Raw genomic sequence first — 18,826 nt, forward strand, 5'->3', positions numbered from 1 at the left:
CATTAAATAAGTCACGTTTTCTTCCTTTAGTGATTGTGACACAAAGAAGTTGTGAAAAGTCGCCATTTTGATTTTCGTGTGTAAACATTTAAAGTGTTTAAAACAGCGGAACTACAACTCCCAGCCCTCTTACGTGATGACGTAGTTACGTTTAGCAACGGTCACTCAGTTGCTAACGGGAGAAAAACATTCACTTCCGTGTTGTTTTTTTGTTTTTATACATTTATTTTTATCCTATTTTTTTTAATTAACGGTTTTTTTAAATGCGCATTTAAATCAAAATTAATTTAAAATGTCGGAACAACAAATAAAAATAATAACAATAAAACTAAACACAACACAACCATGAACACACAGATCGATCTAATGTGTCATAAACTTATAATATTTAACGGTTAGTGTTTAATTAAGTTGTTTAAAATTGTGTATAGTTTCAAAAATATGTATTTAATTATTTTAATATACCGTGTTGACTTCCTTACACAACGAAACGTCGCTTTACCGCGTTGCATTCTGGGTAATGTCGTCAAATAACGTTGATGTCGCAAATTTAATTTAGTTAACAAAATATTATTGTTACATTAAATAAGTGAAGTTTTGTCTTTTGGCGATTTTGACGTAAAAAAGTCGTGAAAAGCCGCCATTTTGATTTTCGTGTGTAAACATTTAAAGTGTTTAAAACAGCGGAACTACAACTCCCAGCCCTCTGACGTGATGACGTAGTTACGTTTAGCAACGGTCACTCAGTTGCTAACGGGAGAAAAAAGCAGCCGCTTCCGTGTTGTTCTTGTGTTCTTGCGGTAAATAAGAGTGTTGTGAGGCGGGTACCATGGTCCTGTGAAGCGGACACACACTGCCACACTCCCGCCCGACGACATGTCGCTGCTGCAGGGCTCCAAGAAGAAAGACAAGCGGGTTTTGTCGGGGAGCTGCCCGGACCCGAGGTGTCAGGCGAGGCTGTTCTTCCCCGCTCACGGCTCCGGCAGCATCGAGTGCACCGAGTGCGGGCAGCGCCACGAACAGAAGAACCTGCTGAACGTGGAGGAGGTGACGGATCCAGATGTGGTGCTGCACAACCTGCTCCGGAACGCGCTGCTCGGCGTCACCGGGGCCCCGAAGAAAGGCACGGAGCTGGTGAAGGTGATGGGGCTCTCCAACTACCACTGCAAGCTCCTGTCCCCGGTGCTCACCAGGTACGGCATGGACAAGCAGACCGGCCGGGCCCAGCTGCTGAGGGACATGAACCAGGGCGAGATGTTCGACTGCTCGCTCCTGGGGGACCGGGCTTTCCTCATCGAGCCGGACCACGTCTCCACCGTGGGCTACGGCAAGGACCGGTCAGGGAGCCTCATCTACCTGCACGACACCCTGGACGAGGTGAAGAAAGCCAACGGCAACAGGGAGTGTCTCATCCCGGTCCACGTGGACGGGGACGGGCACTGCCTGGTCCACGCCGTGTCCAGGGCGCTGGTGGGCAGAGAACTGTTCTGGCACGCCCTGAGGGAGAACCTGAAACAGAACTTCAAGCAGAACCTGGACCGCTACAAGGCCCTCTTTCAGGACTTTATCGACGCCGCGGAGTGGGAGGACATCATCAACGAGTGCGACCCCCTGTTCATCCCGCCCGAAGGCGTGCCGCTCGGGCTGCGCAACATCCACATATTCGGTTTAGCCAACGTCCTGCACCGACCCATCATCCTGCTGGACTCGCTGAGCGGGATGAGGAGCTCCGGGGATTATTCCGCCACCTTCCTGCCCGGGCTGGTGGCGGAGGAGCAGTGCCGCGGGAAAGACGGGAAGCTCCACAAGCCCATCTGCATCGCCTGGAGCAGCTCCGGCAGGAACCACTACATCCCTCTGGTGGGGATCAAGAACGCCGTGCTGCCCAAGCTGCCGGCCCGCCTGCTGCCGAAGGCGTGGGGCGTCCCCCAGGAGCTCATCAGGAAGTACATCAAGCTGGAGCAAGACGGGAGCTGCGTGATCGGCGGCGACCGCAGCCTGCAGGACAAATACCTGATGCGGCTGGTGAACGCCATGGAGGAGGTGTTCATGGAGAAGCACAGCATCCACCCGTCGCTGGTGGCCGACGTGCACCAGTACGTCTACAGGAGGACCGGCGTGATCGGCATCCAGCCGGAGGAGGTGACCGAGGCGGCGAAGAAGTCGGTGATGGAGAACCGGCTACACCGCTGCCTGATCTGTGGCGCCCTCTCTGAGCTCCACGTCCCGCCGGAGTGGCTGGTGCCCGGCGGGAAACTCTACAACTTGGCGAAATCCACTCACGGGCAACTGAGGCCGGACAAGAACTACAGCTTCCCCCTCAACAACGTGGTCTGCTCCTACGACCCCCAGAGGGACGTCCTGGTCCCGGACTATAAACTGAGCTCCCTCAACACCTGCAACTGGTGCCACGGCACGTCGGTGCGCCACATCCGCGGCGACGGGTCGGTGGTTTACCTGGACGGGGACAGAACCAACGCTCGCTCCCAGGGCGGGAAGTGCGGGTGCGGCTTCAAGCATTACTGGGAGGCGAAGGAGTACGACAACCTCCCCGAGGCCTTCCCCATCACGCTGGAGTGGGGGGGCCGCGTGGTGAGGGAGACCGTGTACTGGTTCCAGTACGAGACCGAACCGGCGCTGAACAGCAACGTGTACGACGTCGCCATGAAGCTGGTCACCAAGCACTTCCCCGGGGAGTTTGGCAGCGAGATCCTGGTGCAGAAAGTGGTCAACACCATCCTGCACCACACCGCCAAGAAGAACCCGGACGAGTACAACCCGGTGTCCATCGACGGGGCGCACGTCCGGCGCCTCACCGACGCCGCCGAGACCACGCAGGCAGCGGACCCCCAGCCGCCCACGAAGATCATCCTGACGGGTCAGAAGGCGAAGACGCTCCACAAAGAGGAGCTGACGATGAGCCGGGCGGAGCGCGGCGTCCAGCAGAGCATCAGCGAGCAGGCCCTCGTCACGCAGAAGCGACGCACCGACAAGCTGAGGCAGGAGCAGAAGGGCGCCGTGCGGGCGTCTTCCCCCGGCGGCTCTCCGGAAACTTCCTCCTCCTCCGCTCCGGCCACGCCCACCAAGTCCTCCTCTCCTTCCTCCTCGTCCAATAAGGAGAAGAAGATCCGCGTGACCACGAGCGACGGGCGGCAGGCCATGCTGACGCTGCCGGCCCTCACCACCTTCTCAGAGCTGCAGAGGAGCATCGCCGGCCAGTTCGGCGTGGCGCCGGCGCAGCAGTGCATCCGCTACGGCTTCCCGCCCAAGGAGCTGGTCGCCCCGAAGGACGGCGAGGAGAACGAGCCGACGGCGCTGCAGCACGGCGACAGGGTGACGGTGGAGATACTGAGGGGCCCCGAGGACAAGAGCCCCGCCGCCGCCGCCGCCTCCGTGCCCCGGGCCTCCAGCTCGCACTCCGTCCTGCACTCGGCCAAGAGCGAGGACGCCGTGACGTCCGGCAGGGTGAGCGGCCGCGACCTCCAGGACAGCATCGACCTTGAGATGTCCTCCCTCTGTCTCCTAGCAACGCTGATGGGTAAGAGTCAGAATGTGGGACACGTAGGCCACGCCCCTCACCGTGTCCCCCGCCGTGTCCCCCGCGTCACGTCCCTCGCCCCCGCGTCACGTCCCTCGCCCCCGCGTCACGTCCCTCGCCGAAAATGAAGTTTCCAGTGAAACATTAATAAATAAATAAATCAAAAGTTCGTTAACGTGAAACAGAAAAAACCTGAATAATAATATTTAACGTTTATTTTTTATTCATAAATCAACATTTTTTTAGTCTAAAACTTCTTTAATGTTTAATTTTCACATTATTATTAATAATAATAATTATAATTTATTTAAAAAGCACCTTTTTAAAAACAAATGTTTACAAAAATGAGACTAAATTAATCTGTGAAAAGTTAAAAAGAATAAAAAATAAGAAATTAAATCTTTGTGTTAATATTTATTGAATTTTATTTAAAACTTGTATTTTTACATTTTCTTAAACTTTAAATTTAATTTAACTGAAAAACAAAAAAATGTAAATAAAATAAAAGATAAATCATAAATATATAAATATTTAAATAATATTATTAAATATTTAAAATTCACATGTTATTTGATAAATCACTTTTTTATGAAAATAATTATTTAATTGTTTCATTTTCACTTTAGTCTGAATATTTGTTTTATTCTGACTTTGGAAACATTTATTATTAATTATTTTGTTTTTTAAATTTGTATTTTGACATTTTCTTAAACTTTAAATTTAATTTAACTGAAAAAATATTTAAAAAAAGAAGAAAATAAAATAAGAGAAATAATAAATAACATAAATATAAAACAAAAACAATATTTAACATTTATGTTTGTAAACATAAATTTGACTTGATAACATTTAAATTAAAAACATAATTTAACTGAAAAACTTAAAAAAATAAAATGAGAATAAACAAATAAATGTTTAATTAAATAATTATTAAAAATAATAATCATCTCAGTTTGCAACGAGTGTGTGTGTGTGTGTGTGTGTGTGTGTGTGTGTGTGTGTGTGTGTGTGTGTGTGTGTGTGTGTGTGTGTGTGTGTGTGTGTGTGTGTGTGTGTGTGTGTGTGTGTGTGTGTGTGTGTGTGTGTGTGTGTGTGTGTGTGTGTGTGTGTGTGTGTGTGTGTGTACGTGTGTGTGTGTGTGTGTGTGTCTGTCCCTGTGTATGTGTGTGCGCGTGTTTGTGTGTCTGTGTGTGTGTGTACGTGTGTGTGTGTGTGTGTGTCTCTGCGTTTGTGTGTGTGTCTGTCCCTGTGTGTGTGTGTGTGTGTGTGTGTGTGTGTGTCTCTGCGTGTGTGTGTGTACGTGTGTGTGTCTGTCCCTGTGTATGTGTGTGCGCGTGTTTGTGTGTCTGTGTGTGTGTGTACGTGTGTGTGTGTGTGTGTGTCTCTGCGTTTGTGTGTGTGTGTGTGTGTGTGTGCTGACTCGGCGCCCTCTCACCTGGGTCAAAGGTCGCGGCTGCTGCAGAAAAACACTCGTCAGCGATTTTAAACTTCCTGTTTGTTCAGATCAGCTGTGAAAAGCACAAACACGGTCACTTCCTTTAGATTCTTCACAATAAAAGCCCTGCTGCTGTTTTATGGCGGTGAGCGTGAGGGTGAGCGTGGGGCTGAGCGTGGCGGTGAGCGTGGGGGTGAGCGTGGCGGTGAGCGTGGGGGTGGGCGTGGCGGTGAGCGTGGCGGTGAGCGTGGGGGTGAGCGTGGGGGGGGGGGTGAGCGTGGTGGTGAGCGTGGTGATGAGCGTGGTGATGGGAGTGAGCGTGGTGGTGAGCGTGGCGATGAGCGTGGTGATGGGAGTGAGCGTGGTGGTGAGCGTGGCGATGAGCGTGGTGATGGGAGTGAGCGTGGTGGTGAGCGTGAGGGTGAGCGTGGTGATGGGAGTGAGCGTGGTGGTAAGCGTGGTGGTGAGCGTGGTGGTAAGCGTGGTGGTGAGCGTGGGGGTGAGCGTGGTGGTGAGCGTGGTGATGGGAGTGAGCGTGGTGGTAAGCGTGGTGGTGAGCGTGGTGGTGAGCGTGGGGGTTAGCGTGGTGATGGGAGTGAGCGTGGTGGTAAGCGTGGTGGTGAGCGTGGGGGTGAGTGTGGTGATGAGCGTGGGGGTGAGCGTGGTGGTGAGCGTGGGGGTGGTGAGCGTGGGGGTGAGCGTGGTGGCAAGCGTGGTGGGGGTGAGCGTGGTGGTGAGCGTGGTGGCGAGCGTGGTGGGGGTGAGCGTGGTGGTGAGCGTGGGGGTGGTGAGCGTGGGGGTGAGCGTGGTGATGATGATGGGGGTGGTGATGAGCGTGGTGGTTGGGGTGGTGATGAGCGTGGTGGTGGGGGTGAGCGTGGCGGTGAGCGTGGTGGTGACCGTGGCGCCCCCTTTGTGTAACGGGAGGAAACAGAATGATCTTTAACGCCACAGGATTAAAAAAAGGCGTTTGTCTCCTTCTGCTCCAGGTGAGGACGTGTGGTCGTACGCCAGGAAGCTGCCGCACTTGTTCCAGCAGGGCGGCGTCTTCTACAACATCGTGAAGAAGGACATGGGTAAGTTTGGGTTCTCCCGACGCTCCGACACGCCCCTGAACGCCACACCTGAGATCACCTGAGGCGTTCAGGTGCTTAAACGCAAACGCTCTCGTGTCTGATCTCGTTTGTTCCGCAGTTTAATGCAGAAATACGCGACTGTTTGATCTTCGTTACATCGTTAAAGTGATATTTACGTTTACGTTCACACATCCGGAGGTCAGAGGTCAGAGGTCAGAGGTCGGCGTTCACGGGTTCCTGCGGCGTCGTTTCCAGACTTTCATCTCACTTTCTAAAATCAAACACATTAATAAAGAGGAATCAGCCGCAGTCACCTGTGGAAGACATGAAACTTATCCAGCTGCTGTGTAATGGTGTGGGGTTACCATGGTTACCGTTCACCGTGCATCACGTGTCGTTGAGTCAGTCGCCTTAAAATAAATAAAGACGGTTGATGAACGAACTACGCTTCAAGTCTTTCCACGTCTCAAACACGAGAGAGGCGGCAGTTTGAAGCCGAACGCGGCGTCAAAATACCTTTTTTTTTTTACATATTAAGCGTTTAATAAGTCGTGTTTCTCGTGTTTCAGGCCTGATGGACGGGAAACACTGCACGCTGCCTCACCTGACGGGGAAGACGTTCGTGTACAACGCCGCAGAGGAGCGTCTGGAGCTGTGCGTGGACGCCGCCGGTCACTTCCCCGTCGGCCCCGACGTGGAGGAGCTGGTGAAGGAGGCGCTGGTCCAGCTGCGCTCGGAGGCGGCCACCAGGGGCAGCAGAGAGGGCAGCCCGTCCCACGGCGTGCTGCGGCTGGGCAGCGGCGGCGTCGTCCGTAAGAAGGAGCAGCTGCAGAGCGTCACGGCCTTCCAGGGCAAAGGCCACTCTCTGGGCAGCGCCGGGGGCTCCTCCCCTCCGGAGCACCGGCCTATCACGCGCCAGCACAGCAGCGGCGTGGACCTGAGCGCCAGCGTGTCCAGAGGACCGCCCGACCTGTCCGACATCCCCGAGGACGCCACCAGGGAGCTGGTCCGCATGGCCCCGGGCTTCGTCACCACCAAGGACGGCCGCGGCCTGGACCCCGGCCTGATGGAGCAGCAGCGGAGGAAGCTGCAGGAGATGGTGTCCTCCATCCAGGCCTCCATGGAGCGCCACCTGAGGGAGCAGCAGGGCGCCGACGCCGCCGCAGGGGGCGGGGCCAGCAAGGAGCGGACAGGCGGGACAAAGACGGACGCCGGCCGACCGACGTCCACCGTCGACCACGAGCCTCCAGCCGCTGCCGGCAAACCCGACAGGAAGGCGGAGGAACAGGAGGCGATGGAGAGTCAGGACGCCGAGCAGAACGCCACCGAACCCATGGATCACTCCTGATCCCTCCTGACCCCCGGCACCGCCTCGCCCCCCCGCGCCGCCGCCATCTTGGGGTCGTCACGCCTCAGGTCGGATCTGAAAGCTTTTTGGTCTTCATCGTGTTTCGTCGTCTTTACCGCATGACTAAAGAGCGAGCCGAGCGTCCTCGCCTCTCCGCAGACGCCACAATCCCACGGGGCGAGATGTTGTGACGCCTTCTCTGCGACGCGTCATCGACACACGCCACCCTGAGGCCGCCGCCATGTGCGTGTCACATCCCGTCACCGAGTCCTGCTTTTTGAGTTCTTTCTCAGTCGATGACGCAACGTGTCGCAGAGTCGCCCGCAGACGTCTGAGAGGAAGGCGGCGCCCGAGGGTTCACGCGGAGACGCTTTCCTGTAGATAGAAGAACCCCGTGAGTCTTAATCCGCCGGCGGGAGGACGGTTGCTTGGCGCCGGCGGCGTCACGTCCCACAAACATGCTTCCGTCAAAAAGTGCACGCTCTGAAACGTGCACCAGCCTCCGTACGCATCAACGCCTTCATCGCCCTAATCTGCTTCCCCACCGTCCGTCCGTCTGAGGAGCGCGGAGAAACTCTGGACCCGTGTTCGCCTGAACTTTGACTCTTCGACCTCGTTTCCTCCCCGACGGACGCCACTTTAAGCTCCTTGTGTCAGAGGCGGCGCCGCTTCAGCCCGACCCGACGCACCTGCAGGTAAAACCAGAGTTGTGACGTGAGAGTGAATAAAAACACACTGAAGCTCGTTTATGACGTTTATTTTACGAATGTTTGAGAGGAAAAGGGATTTTGGTCGACGCGGCGCTCTAACGGCGCTCTAACGGCGCTCTAACGGCGCTCCAACGGCGCTCTAACGGCGTGAATGAGGCGTGAACCGCGCTCTCTGAGGCTCTCTGAGGCTCTCTGATGAATGTTTTTGACTCTGACAGAAAACGACTCGTGCAGATCAAACGGAGCTTAAAGGGGAGTTTCTGTGTTTTCTCACCTTCTAACAGGAAACTCTCCTTTAAAGCCGCGTTGGTCCGCAGGTCAAGTGCCTGAAGACGCTGCACGTGGCGCCGGCGTGCACGTGGCGCCGGCGTGCACGTGGCACCGGCGTGCACGTGGCACCGGCGTGCACGTGAAATAAATCTGTTCAAACGTCCGGATCGACTCTTTGTGACGAGTAAACGTTTAAAGAGGAGCTGAGGCCGAAGTTCAGCTGCAGACAAACAAACAAACAAACAAACAAACATTAAAACAAACAAACAAACATTTAAATAAACATATTTCTAAATAAATAAATTAATAAATTTAAATAAACAGTATATTTCTAACGAGGATCAGAAACACAAAGATAAACATCAGAGAATATCAGAAATAAACAGGTTTTATTGTTTATTATATAAATTATATTAATAAGGAGAAAGATTGTTAAAGATTTATTTATTTACTTTTGGTCGTTATTAAGAAACAAAATCCCCTAAAAATAAATAAATTAGACGGTAAATAAGGTAAAAAATTACAGATTAAAAACATTAAATGGAAACAAAAAAGGGGATAAAATAAAAAGATGTGCTCATAATTAATGAGTTTATGAGTTTTTGGTCGTTATTAAGAAACGAAAGTCCCAAAAAAGAAATAAAGTAAGTGGGTAAATAATAAATAATTAAAAAATATATGATGATAAAATAAAAAAACACTAATTAAAAACATTAAATGGAAACAGAAAAGGTCCGTTATCTCAATAAATAAACTTTATTCATAAACAAAATCCCCAAAAATAAATAAATAAGTTGTTAAATAAGGTAAAAAACAAGTGAATAAATCTATAATAAAAAAATATATAATAAAATAAATTAAATACATTAAATGGAAACAAAAAAAGGGATAAAAATAAAAAGATGTGCTCATAATTAATGAATTTATTTATCTCAATATTAATATTAATAATAATCAGCGTCTTCTGAGCACATGTTGAAGCCAACACTTTTATATTTTTACAGAAATAAATAAATAAAATATTAAAGCAAACTTTAACAGAGGTAAATAAATAATAAATAACAAATAAATAAATAATAAATAAATATTAAAATAATAAATAAATATTAAAGCAGACTTTAACAGAGGTAAATAAATATTAAATAAATAATAAATAAATAAATATTAAATAAATGTTAAAGTGAGTGACTCTGCGTTAACGTCTCGTGCGGAGGAACTGAAGCAGCTTCTTCTCGTTTACTCGCTGATGAAAAGTCGATCTGACGTTTTTAAATCACTGAATTATTTTAAAGGATGAAAAGTTTTGTTTTGTTTGAATAAGAATAAAATGAACCGTCGTCTGTTTCCTGCAGCGGCTCCACGTTCACACACTTCTGCTGCTGTTTGTTCATAAAACACTTAAAAAAACATTAAATTTAAGCTTTTAAACATGTTTTTTTTTAACGTGGAGGAAAAAGTGACGAGGCGTCACGTCTGAAACCAAAAACACGACAAACTGAAGCTGCTCACGAACACGAAACACGACATTTATTTTCTTATTTTTGCAGAAATCGACTTTTCTCTGAATCAGAAGTTTCACAAAAGCAGAAAAAGTCGGAGAAAGTTCGAAACTTCGTGACGTTTGTTGTCGTTGTTTTGCTCCGAAGCTGCGACGACACGACGACGAACGAGTCGAGATGAAAGAAATATCAAAGGACGTGATGTCATCGTGTCTTCGCTGTGATTGGTCCGTTTCTAAAAACACTTCATGGGTCTGATATTTGTTAAAGTGTCGGGAAACTTTTGTTTCTTTCTTACGCATCAAAACTTTACAAACTGCTGCAAAACTTCACACAAATCTAATTTAATGAAATATAAAGTTTTTGAGTTTTTTTTATTCAATAAAAAATCCCAAAAATATTAAACGGCCGGTGAACCGTCGACGCTCAGATGATTGTAAAGACTCCATTTCCCAGAATCCTTTGGGGCTTTTCTCACTTAATCCGGCTGTTAAGTCGTGACGTAACGCCCTTTCAAAATATGATTCCCGGGTCCAAGCCTTTTATTTCTCCAGCGCCGCAGCGCCGTGTTCCCCGTTGTTTGAACAGATCTGAGTTTTTAAAAAACAACGTAATTGTCATTTTACCTCTTTCTCATCATTTAAAAAGGTGTTTAACAGACGAAAGAGGTGATGTAATGGTTCACATGTTTGACCTTTGTGTCTGTTTGGTTTCAACGGAGCATTTGGACCCAGAAATCTTATTTTGAAAGGGTGTTACGTCAGACTTAACAGTCGGATTTGATCTAAACCCCAGAACACGCTCAAATCTGTTCTCACGTTAGCGTAGCGTAGCGTAGCTTAGCTTAGCATAAAGACTGGCAACAGGGGGAACAGCTAGCATTACGGAGTCTTAGGGGCGCAAAACAGAAATAATAAATCTGTAAAATAATAAGAAAATAAATATGGAAATACTTAAAATAGTAAATTTAAATAATAAATAAATTTAAATAATTGGAAAAATAAAGACAAAATAAAATAAGAAACATAAAAGAAAAAATAAGTGAATACAAAAATTATATAAAGAGAAATTAAGACATAAATATTTAGAGAAATAATAAATCTGTAAAATAAGAAAATATACGTGGAAATAAATAAAATATCACATTTAAATAATTGGAAAAATAAAGACAAAGATATAAAACTAAAAGAATAAATAAGTGAATACAAAAATTACATAAAGAGAAATAAAGACATAAATATTAAGAGAAATAATAAATCTGTAAAATAATAATAAAATAAAATAATACATTTAAATAATCGGAAATATCAAAATAAAATAGACATTTGTAAAAGTAATATTTAAAAGAATAAATGAATAAAAAAAGACACAGAGAGAAATAAAGAAATATAAATATTAAGATAAATAATAAAAAAACCAAAAGGGAAAAAATAAAATACTTTATATTAAATTAAATATAAATATAAAGAAATAAATTAATTTATAGGCGAAATACAAGTGAAAATAATTAAATACGTATAATTATTCTTTTCTATTTTGTTATTTCCACATTATTTCTTATTTATTCTCCGTATTTTCTGATTATTTAGTCTTTGTTCTGTTTTTGTGACTCCGTAAAAAAGACAAATCCCCACGGTTTGTTTTTAATCGTTACAAAAACAACACGTTTGCGTTTTACGGAGGTTTAGCGTGCCGGGTTGATGCTAAGCTAAGCTAAGCTAAGCTAACGGATGACGTCACAGCACAGAAACACCAAACTTCCCTTTTTTAAAACGACTGAAAGTCAAATTAAGCTTTTTGTTTTTCGACGTCGTCGTCGTTGGAGCCGAGCGTCCGCCTTAAAATCTGTTGATTCTACATTTGAATGAGGTTCTTTTGTGTTTTACTACAAAAACTTCATTTATTTTGATTTAATTCCATAAAAAAGAAACTCCACGCGTGAATCTTTATGTTTTTCGAGCTGAACAAACGTGAGAAGTGTTGGTCGGTCGGACGCCGCTGCTGTGACACGCTGCTGTGACGCGCCGCTGTGACGCGCCGCTGTGACGCGCCGCTGCTGTGACGCGCCGCTGCTGTGACGCGCCGCTGCTGTGACGCGCCGCTGCTGTGACACGCCGCTGCTGTGACACTGACAGGAAGTGTCCCCGCTGTATAAACGTATATAAACGTATATATTGTAGAATATTTGGAGCTGTACAGACAGACACACACACACACACACACACACACACACACACACACACACGGTTCTCTCTGGTTTGCTAATGAAATGTTGACGACGCGGCTTCGACGTCGCTGTTTGCATGTGATGAACTTTCAACCCCAACAATAAAAATCACTTCCTGCACTTTGTTTCTGGACTTTGTCGGATTTTTCTGTTTGTTTGTTTGTGTTAAAGTGTGAAAGCAGCGTCTTCTCCTGCACTCAGGGCGCCCTCCCACTGTTCCTCCGTACCGTGCCCCAGCACGTGTCACGGCTAAAGTCTGGTTCCTTTGACCAGTGTGAGTGCAACCGTACCACGTCTAGGAGCGGCACGCTTGCCGTCCACGGCCCGTTTGGGAGAGGTGGGCTTTAGTAAAGCACGTTTGCACGTGTACGAGCACGAGCGTGCGCACGTGTACGAGCACGAGGCCTACGGCGGCTCTGAGGTCATTTCCTGTGCGCCTGTTGGGACATAGAAAAAAGAAGGAGGGACCATGCGCGGACATTTCAAACAATGGCGGTGAAAGGTTCACGTTGGTGTGATGCGGAGGTGGAGTGTTTACTGCAGATTTGGTCGATGAAAAGATTCAAAAACAGTCGACAAGACGCACAAAAACTCCGAGGTCTACGGAAAGATCTGGAAACAAAGCCACGCATCGCCATGACGTCATCAATGCGTGTGACGTGTTACGGCGTGATGACGTATAGGCAGCAAGAAGCATTCTCCGAGGCCCAGGTAGTGTGAGTACAAACGGGCCTGGAGGGGGGGACAAGGACCCTAAAGCACGGGGCACGGGACGGAGGCACAGTGGGAGGGCGCCTTTACACTCATCAATAACCATGGAGACAGTTTTTCTATTAAGGTAGAAATCCTGGAGAGGCGCTAACAGCCGGACGTGGCTAACAGTGATTAGCTCGGGGCAGTACGGTGAAGGCATTCAAAGGTCTTTTTTAACCACTAATGCTGCTGAAAATAACAGCAAACCTCTGCAGCAGCATGATTTAAGAGACGAGGGATGAAAGCTTTTGAAAAAGGGTTCGTCTCACAGAACGGTGACGACCTGAGGGCGACACAGGAAATTCACTTAAGAGTCCCTAAAAAAAAGGTAGGAAGGAACTCTGTCCACAGCTTTGACGTGGAGGGTTGTTTCTACAGCTGTTGCATCTAAAATCATTTAGACGCTCCTTAGTTTTAGACCCGTTGAGGTGGAAGTTTCCCCGTCTCCTGCTTCAGATCCCTGAAGAAGGGTCAGCGGTGTGAGGGGGCCGCGTTTATGAGACGATGTCCGGGGAAAAACCTCAAAAACATGTTGATTTGTCTTTGAAAGATGAAAACGAGACGCTGCCCTTTCCACTCATGAAGCAGTTTCTCTCTCCACATTTCTGCTGAATGTCAAAGATGAACGATGAGTTTAGTTCCTCTGATGAAGCAGCTGAGATCAAGAAGATCCACGGGCATCAGCCAGACGGAGGCGGCGTCCTCCTCACTCCAGAGGGTCTGAAATGGAAAACGCCAAAGTTCACGTTGAACGAGGACTTTGGGTTCATGGTTTTAGCAAAGATCTGGTTTTAAAGTCTCTGTACGGACGTTAAAGTCTCTGTACGGACGTTAAAGTCTCTGTACGGACGTTAAAGTCTCTGTACGGACGTTATAGTCTCTGTATGGACGTTATAGTCTCTGTACGGACGTTATAGTCTCCGTATGGACGTTAAAGTCTCTGTACGGACGTTAAAGTCTCTGTACGGACGTTAGAGTCTCTGTACGGACGTTATAGTCTCTGTACGGACGTTAAAGTCTCCGTATGGACGTTAAAGTCTCTGTACGGACGTTAAAGTCTCTGTACGGACGTTAGAGTCTCTGTACGGACGTTATAGTCTCTGTACGGACGTTAAAGTCTCCGTATGGACGTTAAAGTCTCTGTACGGACGTTAAAGTCTCTGTACGGACGTTAGAGTCTCTGTACGGACGTTATAGTCTCTGTACGGACGTTATAGTCTCCGTACGGACGTTATAGTTTCTGTACGGACGTTAAAGTCTCCGTATGGACGTTAAAGTCTCTGTACGGACGTTAAAGTCTCTGTACGGACGTTAGAGTCTCTGTACGGACGTTAAAGTCTCCGTACGGACGTTAAAGTCTCTGTACGGACGTTAAAGTCTCTGTACGGACGTTAGAGTCTCTGTACGGACGTTAAAGTCTCCGTACGGACGACAAAGTCTCCGTACGGACGTTATAGTCTCCGTACGGACGTTATAGTCTCCGTACGGATGTTAAAGTCTCCGTACGGACGTTAAAGTCGCTAAAGATCTGGTTTGAAAGTGGTCTCGTCTTCACCGGAGCCGAACTGAGGACGTTTGAAAGTCCTGGTTCTGATCTGAACCGTCGTGACGCGGCCGGAGGCTGACGTCTCATCACAGCGCTCGTTTCTCCTACTTTACAGTTTCAGTCACAGTGAAAACGGGGACATTTCTGGGGACAGGTCGCTGAAACCGGGGTCGTCTGGTCGCCTACAGCAGCGTCCTCAGAGAATCTGACCACGTAGCTGCTTTGCCTCACGCTTCGTTTATGTGTTTAAAATAAAAAGTGATAACAACGAACTCCAGGGTTGATCAGAGTCCCGTCTCCTCACTTGGTCGTGAACGTGAGCAGCACTAGGACCCAGGGCGGCCGTCGCTCTGTGCACTAAATATATAAATATATAAATGTAGCAGCTGGAGGGCTGAGGAGAGCAGTTGGGGGTCATGAGGAGACCTGAACAGACCGGTTCGAGCACGGCCGTCCTCCCTCTGCAGGACCGAGCAGGACGCACTTCTGCAGGTGAGTCCACGCGTCCTCCTGTGACGCGTTCACTGCACGTTTGTTTGTCTCTATCGTTGTCTGAGGTCACTGTGTTTATTGTTTTATTTACTTTATTATTCACAAAACTTCTGAAACGTCATGTTTTGATGAGCCAGCGTGTGTTCAGGTTTATTTCACGGCTGCAAAAAATAATAATAACTCATTTAATCACGTTTCAGTGAAGGTTTGAAATCTGTATTTTGCACAAAAGTACAAAAACAGGCTTTTCCATGATTCATTAATTTATTCAATTACCAGAAAAATGATTCATATCAGGAGAGAAGAGTCAAATTTAAGCACATTCAAGCATTTAAAGGTGCTTTTTGAAGCTTTTCCAGCTCCTTCTCTGCTAAATTACACACGTTTACACAGTCAACACAGTTTAATGGTTATTGCACTTTAAATCTGATGTTAATCTGATTTAAACAACCAAGATGAACTTTCGTTGACAGCTACAGAAGTTAGTAAGTCGGTTTTGTTTCCTCACGTTTAAAACTTAAATTTCAAACCTTAAAAACACCAAAATTCAGGGCGCCCTCCCACTGTGCCTCCGTCCCGTGCCCCGTGCTTTAGGGTTCTTGTCCCCCCCCTCCAGGCCCGTTTGTACTCACACTACCTGGGCCTCGGAGAATGCTTCTTGCTGCCTATACGTCATCACGCCGTAACACGTCACACGCATTGATGACGTCATGGCGATGCGTGGCTTTGTTTCCAGATCTTTCCGTAGACCTCGGAGTTTTTGTGCGTCTTGTCGACTGTTTTTGAATCTTTTCATCGACCAAATCTGCAGTAAACACTCCACCTCTGCATCACACCAACGTGAACCTTTCACCGCCATTGTTTGAAATGTCCGCGCATGGTCCCTCCTTCTTTTTTCTACGTCCCAACAGGCGCACAGGAAATGACCTCAGAACCGCCGTAGGCCTCGTGCTCGTACACGTGCGCACGCTCGTGCTCGTACACGTGCGCACGCTCGTGCTCGTACACGTGCGCACGCTCGTGCTCGTACATGTGCAAACGTGCTTTACTAAAGCCCACCTCTCCCAGACGGGCCGTGGACGGCAAGCGTGCCGCTCCTAGACGTGGTACGGTTGCACTCACACTGGTCAAAGGAACCAGACTTTAACCGTGAAACCTGTTTGGGAACGGTACGGAGGCACAGTGGGAGTGCGCCCTAAGATTCAAAGATTCGGTTCAGTTGCAGACGACCAAAGAAATTCACTTTAATCGTCAGGCGGCAGGTCACATGACTGGTCACATGACTGGTCACATGACTGGTTTCTGTAATCCGTGACTCTCTGACCAGGTGGCAGTCACCCGTGAACCCCAGCGCCTGAGTACGGAGGCCTGCGAGGGTCACTTCTCCAGGATGCTGCAGCTGTGTAAAGTCACCAGCGCTCTGTTCATCAGTAACGCCCGTTCCGCCTGCAGCGACCAGCTCCTCCAGCAGGAGGCGGTGACGCTCTGCATCAACGTGTCCAAGCAGCAGCCGTTTCCCTCCGACGCCGCCGCCGTCACACAGTTGCGGATCCCCGTCTACGACGACCCCAACGAGGACCTGTACGCTCACTTCGACCGCTGCGCCGACGCCATCCAGAAGGAGGCGACCCGCGGAGGACGCAGCGTCGTGTACTGCAAGAACGGACGCAGCCGCTCGGCCACCGTCTGCATCGCCTACCTGATGAAACACCGCGGACTGACGCTGACCGCCGCCGTGCAGGTGGGTGAAGGGCGCACATGTCGGGTTCAAACGTCACAGCCTAGCGTCACTACTGTTGCTATGGTTACCAAGCCTGCCATTAAGCTCAGTTCTTTTAAGATTTCTAAGGTGCAGCCGACGGTGCGGAGCAAAATGTTCTGGACGTTCAACCAATCAGAGCGACGTGACCTCCAAAAGGGGCGTTCCCACCCCCCACGGTAAATACGGATACGAACCTTTACGTCCGGTCCCAGAGGTCGCTTCGTCCGTCAGTGGGTCCATCGCCTCTGAGCTCACAAACGTTCGGCTCTCTCATCGGCAAAACCAACAAAAAAAAACTCGCCATTAAGGCGTCGGTTCTCTCTAGTGGTCTCAGACGCCACCGCCGTGTTCGCTTTTTGCGCCTTTTTTGCCGATTTCGGACGACAAACGGCGAAATCTTCTCCTCTACAGGCGCCATGTTTGTGATTGGCGTTGCCGGTAGTTTGCGACACTGCTCTGCCCTTTAGAGGATGAGTTGGTAACCATAACAACGCCGAAACAGGACGTAGGTGTGAAGGGGAGAGCAGGAGACAAGGTTTGGAACAGACGGACAAGTTATGTCCCGATCCAGAGGGATGAATCCACCTGAAACCAAAATATGACCACTCACGCGGCTCCTCCTGCCATGAGACGCCTTAGACTCACCGTCTCGTGTCTTTGCGTTCTGCCGAACCACAACGCTCTCAAAGGCTGCTGTGAAAAATCTCTTTGTTCCAGCATAAAGGTGAAAGCATTGCTGCATAAATACAGAAAACGACATTAAAACAAACCCTGACTAAAGGTTGAAGTGAAATCTGAGCACCGTGGTGAAAAGAGAGAGGTCAGAAATATCACTGACGGGCAGAACTGCAGCAGAACGCGGCGTCCAAGGTGTCTGTGTCCAAGGTGTCTGTGTCCAAGGTGCCCCGGAGCAGGACGCTGACTGGACTCTGCTCCTGCTGTGCACGCTTCAGTTCACTGATGCAGAACAGTGTCGTCTTTGTTTAGTCCATGTGAACATTAATGCTCATCATTTAGAGTGACCTCCCCCTGTGGACAGAGTGTTTCCACCTCCTGTCGTAAAGATCAGAATTAAATATCTACGTTTATTTACATTTATATTTAAATCAAAACTTGTTTCTTTTCCCCAGAAAGTGAAGACGGCTCGTCACGAGATCGATCCGAACCCCGGCTTCATGTCTCAGCTGCAGAGATACGAGCAGGAGCTGAAGACGAGACAAGGACGGACCTGACGGACGCTTTCGTCTCCGTACGGACGTTATAGTGTCTGTACGGACGTTATAGTCTCTGTACGGACGTTATAGTTTCTGTACGGACGTTGTAGTTTCTGTACGGACGTTGTAGTGTCTGTACGGACGTTATAGTTTCTGTACGGACTTTATAGTCTCTGTACGGACGTTATAGTTTCTGTACGGACGTTATAGTCTCTGTACGGACGTTATAGTTTCTGTACGGACGTTATAGTTTCCGTACGGACGTTATAGTCTCTGTACGGACGTTATAGTGTCTGTACGGACGTTAAAGTCTCTGTACGGACGTTATAGTTTCTGTACGGACGTTAAAGTCTCTGTACGGACGTTATAGTCTCTGTACGGACGTTATAGTTTCCGTACGGACGTTATAGTTTCCGTACGGACGTTATAGTTTCTGTACGGACGTTATAGTCTCTGTACGGACGTTATAGTTTCCGTACGGACGTTATAGTTTCTGTACGGACGTTGTAGTTTCCGTACGGACGTTATAGTTTCCGTACGGACGTTATAGTTTCCGTACGGACGTTATAGTTTCTGTACGGACGTTATAGTTTCTGTACGGACGTTATAGTTTCTGTACGGACGTTAAAGTCTCTGTACGGACGTTGTAGTTTCTGTACGGACGTTGTAGTTTCTGTACGGATGTTATAGTTTCTGTACGGACGTTATAGTCTCTGTACGGACGTTATAGTTTCTGTACGGACGTTATAGTTTCCCGTACGGACGTTATAGTTTCTGTACGGACGTTATAGTTTCTGTACGGACGTTATAGTCTCTGTACGGACGTTAAAGTCTCTGTACGGACGTTAAAGTTTCCGTACGGATGTTATAGTTTCTGTACGGACGTTATAGTTTCTGTACGGACGTTATAGTTTCTGTACGGACGTTATAGTTTCTGTACAGACGTTATAGTTTCT

The 18,826-nt window shown here is 48.1% G+C and overlaps 2 protein-coding genes across 2 annotated transcripts; both read left to right on the top strand.

The window, feature by feature from the left end:
* Positions 1–760: 760 nt before the first annotated feature.
* vcpip1 (valosin containing protein (p97)/p47 complex interacting protein 1) lies at positions 761–9,247 on the top strand. Its single transcript, XM_083928145.1, has 3 exons — positions 761–3,538; positions 5,963–6,049; positions 6,619–9,247. Exons 1-3 carry the CDS (start codon positions 877–879, stop codon positions 7,395–7,397), a joined length of 3,528 nt encoding a protein of 1,175 aa, XP_083784271.1. The 5' UTR covers positions 761–876; the 3' UTR covers positions 7,398–9,247.
* Positions 9,248–14,813: 5,566 nt separating this feature from the next.
* Positions 14,814–17,903, top strand: dusp28 (dual specificity phosphatase 28). The gene is made up of 3 exons (XM_083928165.1): positions 14,814–14,894; positions 16,222–16,635; positions 17,787–17,903. The coding sequence occupies exons 2-3, from the start codon at positions 16,285–16,287 to the stop codon at positions 17,886–17,888; spliced, it is 453 nt and encodes a 150-aa protein (XP_083784291.1). The 5' UTR covers positions 14,814–14,894; positions 16,222–16,284; the 3' UTR covers positions 17,889–17,903.
* The last annotated feature ends 923 nt before the right edge of the window (positions 17,904–18,826 follow it).

This window comes from Echiichthys vipera (assembly GCF_963691815.1).
Source record: "Echiichthys vipera genome assembly, chromosome: 15".
NCBI lineage: Eukaryota > Metazoa > Chordata > Actinopteri > Perciformes > Trachinidae > Echiichthys > Echiichthys vipera.

Coding starts and splice junctions, on each gene's coding strand:
- vcpip1 (XM_083928145.1), top strand. CDS start 877: ATGTCGCTGCTGCAGGGCTCCAAGAAGAAAGACAAGCGGGTTTTGTCG. Junction 3,539..5,962: donor TCTCCTAGCAACGCTGATGG/GTAAGAGTCAGA, acceptor CTTCTGCTCCAG/GTGAGGACGTGTGGTCGTAC. Junction 6,050..6,618: donor CATCGTGAAGAAGGACATGG/GTAAGTTTGGGT, acceptor CTCGTGTTTCAG/GCCTGATGGACGGGAAACAC.
- dusp28 (XM_083928165.1), top strand. CDS start 16,285: ATGCTGCAGCTGTGTAAAGTCACCAGCGCTCTGTTCATCAGTAACGCC. Junction 16,636..17,786: donor CGCTGACCGCCGCCGTGCAG/GTGGGTGAAGGG, acceptor TCTTTTCCCCAG/AAAGTGAAGACGGCTCGTCA.